Here is a 3945-nt window from a genome sequence, read left to right on the forward strand (position 1 = left end):
TCTAGGAGGATCATGGTTATTTTTTTTTCTGTTACAAATTTTTATTTACTCATTTTATTTTATTTTTCCACAAATTTTATTTTTCCACAAATTAATTTTTTTCTTCTTATAAATATATCCTTAAATTTTTTATTATTCCACCAAATTTTATCTTTTCCAAATTTTAAAGCTAATGGAACTCACACCCACTCCTAAGATCTATCATACCCTAGCCCACCTCAAATACAGAAAACACCAAAGGAACAAGCCTTGATAATCTATACTCCTCCTCTCCATCTTCCTTCATCTTCTCCACCATCTCCAACAATGGTGAGAACAAGCTTAAACACAAATCTGAAACGAAAAAGAAAATCTTTATCCCCTACTCCTATGGATATTTCACCCATTCCACAACAAATCCAACAAATCAAAAATCCCCAAATTCCATCACCAAAAACCCTAGATCTTCAAAATTCAAAATCTGAAAACCTAACCACCATGGACGGCGGCCGGCTACAAGCAACCGCCGGCGGCAGCAGGTCGGCGACCGAACCCAGACCGGCCGACCGACCGACCGACGTCACCGAGCCTCCCTCACTCACCTCCTCCACGAAAATCAGCCACGAAACCACAAAAGAAACCCTTCTCCACCAAACCAAATCCACCACTCCCCACTCGCGTCGGACAGCACCGTCGACGGCCCAGCACTCCCCACCGACCGAAAACACCGAAAAGGAGAAGAGTTTTAGCTTTTCAATACACACAACTGATCTTTGCAAAATATATCTTAAGAGCTTAAACGTTTTAAAAGAGAATCAGTTTTCAAAAGAGTGTCCCTTGAGTTCCTTATTACTTTGAGCTTTATTACGTACTAGAGTTTTATATCAAATTGTATTTTGGGTTTAAGGGTTGAGTGATCCTTAATTGACTTAGAGTTAAGTCAAAGAGAAACAGAGCGACTTAGAGTTAAGTCAAAGAGAAAAGGAGCGACTTAGAGTTAAGCCAGAGAGAGAAAGAGGAGCACAGTAATCAAAGGGGATTGCTGTGGGGAACTCATGTTCGAGAGGAACTCGAGTTAAAGAGTGTATTTGTAATAGAGTTATTGCATTAATACAAAAGAGTAGTGAGGTTCTTCTTGATTAGGGTCAAGAAGGTTCCTCCATTTTATATCTTTCTTCGCTCATTATTCTCAGTCTCTTTATTGTTTAAATTTCGCAAGAAACTTACCCAAGTTCCCAAGAAACAATTCACCCCCCCTCTTGTCAAGTGTTCCTACTGAACTATCATAATCATTAAGTCAATACCTCATTGATCATACCAAAAATTATCGACTAGACCAAAACTTCTTTAATGAAAACGAAAATTAATATAATAAACTATAAACTCTTGACATAATACAAAATAGAGTTTCGCAAACAATATGAGTTACTGAATCCACCACTGAATACTCCGTATTTCCTTTTACAAAATTAAATCTGTTGTCCTAAGCTAAAAATCCTAAAATAGGTATCGTCTTTTGCACCTCACACTACAAGCACAAATAAAAAAATGTTTTAAAAAATTGTTAGGACACGAATTACTAGTGTAAATTTATTTTTTCCAATGCCAAATCTTGGTAACCTCCGTATACCTCCAATCTCTAAAACGCAAAGTCCAAAACCTCCCAAAATTATTGAACTAAGTCCAAATGGACCCCACCTTTAGTATATTGATCGATCCAAAAACGCCAAGTACACATACCCCATACACAATTACACACAATTTCTCTCTCTTAAATTTCCACCTTCCTCTCTTTTCCTCTTTCTAGAGAGAGAATAGGAAATTAATAATTCCATGCCACAAAATCAAAAATCAAAAATCAAAAATCAAAAATAAAAAATCATTCAAAGCTAAGAACAAGAAGAAAGAAATAAAAAGTTGTACAATTTTGTACCCTTTAGAAAGAAAGCTATTATTAATACACAACATTTTTTCATTGTTCATTTACTCTTTTCTTTTGCTTCATTCATTCCCTTTTTTCTATTTTCTTATTACAATGTTGTGACAATAAAAGGGAAAAAAAAAGTCTAAGAAAAAGAAAGGGAAATCAATGAAGAACACCATTAGGTGTTGCATATCTTGTATCCTCCCGTGCGGAGCCTTAGACGTGATCCGAATCGTACACTCGAACGGCCGTGTCGAGGAGATCTCCGGCACCGTACGTGCCGAAGAAGTAATGAAGGCTCACCCTAAGCACATCCTTAAGAAACCAACTTCTCGACCGAGTTCCGAAGTCGAGCCGCTGGACTCCCACCCTCGTGGTGGGCCCGCCATCATGGTGGTCCCGCCCGACGCGCAACTCCAGCGTGGGAAGATCTATTTCCTTATTCCAATTCATGATCAGTCTACTAAGAAAAAAACATCTGCATCAACAACGAAAAAATCGTCATCGTCAATATCGTGTTCGTCCTCGCCGTCTGAAGGACCGGGTTCCTCCACGACGGCGAGGCGGAAAAGGAGAGATAGCAACAAAAGCAGGAGTCATTCGATATCTGTAGCCGTGGGTAATCTGGGGTTAAATACCACCGATGATGATAAGTATCTGAGTGATATATTGAGTGAAAAGGTACTATCAAGTCATAGGGAGAAAAGAAGAGGACGTGTTGCTGTTTGGAGGCCTCATTTAGAGAGCATTAATGAAACTCTTAGTGAAGCTGCTTCAAGTGATCAATAATTCATTCATTAATCCCATATCATTTGCCATTTGGTGTGTTCTTTTTTTTCTTTTCTTTTCTTTTGTTTTTCTGTTGGTTATATAATACGGATCGGAGTAAGTTTTTGAGTAATAATTATCCAATAGGAAAAAAAAGAAAAGGTAAAAAAAAAGGAAAGTTTGTTATAAGATGATAATTTAATCAACATTTTTGTGTAAAAAGTTAATACTTCTAAGTTTTTATTACGGTAAATGTTAATTACTTAATTTTGTGTTATATATATGGGAGATGTTTAGATGAAAAGAATATTTTACTTTTTTGGTAATGTTTATCTTAGCTTTATGTCTCAATCTCTATCCATTCCTCTTTATTGATTGGGTTTTGCCTGTTTGAGGTACATTTGTTGAAATTATTGCACGTATTTATAGAGTGGTTTCTCCGTTTCTGGTTCAAAATTTATTTTGTTACGCTATTTAAAAATCACACGGAGTATATATATTTTGGCCGTTTACATGATCACATATGTATTAGTGTATTACTAAAGTAGTTACCAAAATGATAACCATCATGTGATTTTTACAATATAAAATCTTGCTTTATGAATTATGATGGTACAAGATGTGAACAATATAATAATAAAAAAATGGTATTAAGTAAGGTTTTGCTTGGATAAACAGTTGTATCATGTTGCTTTCACAATTAGGACCATTAAAAAGTAGAGGACCAACTTCTAATTTCTAAAATTTTATTGATGGTTTTACAAGAAACTTTGAACTCGATCCATATGTGTTATTGGTCTTTGTGCAATTGCGCTTCTTTTACTATTCATGAAAAAACGCACTCAAGCGCAAAAATGCAAAGAGTAACAATTTTGTTTCCTCTCTATTGAGCTTTTAATCCAACTTGTTTAAAAGATCGCCTTTCCTAAAGTATATTGTTTAAACCAAAGCTAGAAGATTTTATTTTCTTTAAAAAATGTTTTTGTTCAAATACTGTAAAATGAATCGGAGAAATGAGAGAAAGGAAGCTCAATTTTTTTAATTTGTATTATCCCTTGTGGTTCATTAGCACAAAAAATTAAAAATTCATAGGAGCTATCTTTCCCTTCTGCTCGTATTGAATTTCACTCCAAAATGGGTCGACCCGTCAGGGAGGTTATGTTATTGCCTTATTGGGCACCGAGGGAGACTAGTTTATAAGAATAAGATAGCAATCGTATCTTCATAACTTATACCTTATGTTCCAATAAGTTTAGATAAAATAAGTAACTTTT

General features: G+C 35.5%; 1 protein-coding gene across 1 annotated transcript; it reads left to right on the plus strand.

Moving 5' to 3' along the window:
- The first annotated feature begins 1736 nt into the window (after positions 1–1736).
- LOC110783644 (uncharacterized) lies at positions 1737–2950 on the plus strand. Its single transcript, XM_021987994.2, has one exon. The coding sequence runs from the start codon at positions 2069–2071 to the stop codon at positions 2690–2692; it is 624 nt and encodes a 207-aa protein (XP_021843686.1). The 5' UTR covers positions 1737–2068; the 3' UTR covers positions 2693–2950.
- Positions 2951–3945: the final 995 nt, after the last annotated feature.

Source organism: Spinacia oleracea, chromosome 5, assembly GCF_020520425.1.
Source record: "Spinacia oleracea cultivar Varoflay chromosome 5, BTI_SOV_V1, whole genome shotgun sequence".
Classification (NCBI taxonomy): domain Eukaryota; kingdom Viridiplantae; phylum Streptophyta; class Magnoliopsida; order Caryophyllales; family Amaranthaceae; genus Spinacia; species Spinacia oleracea.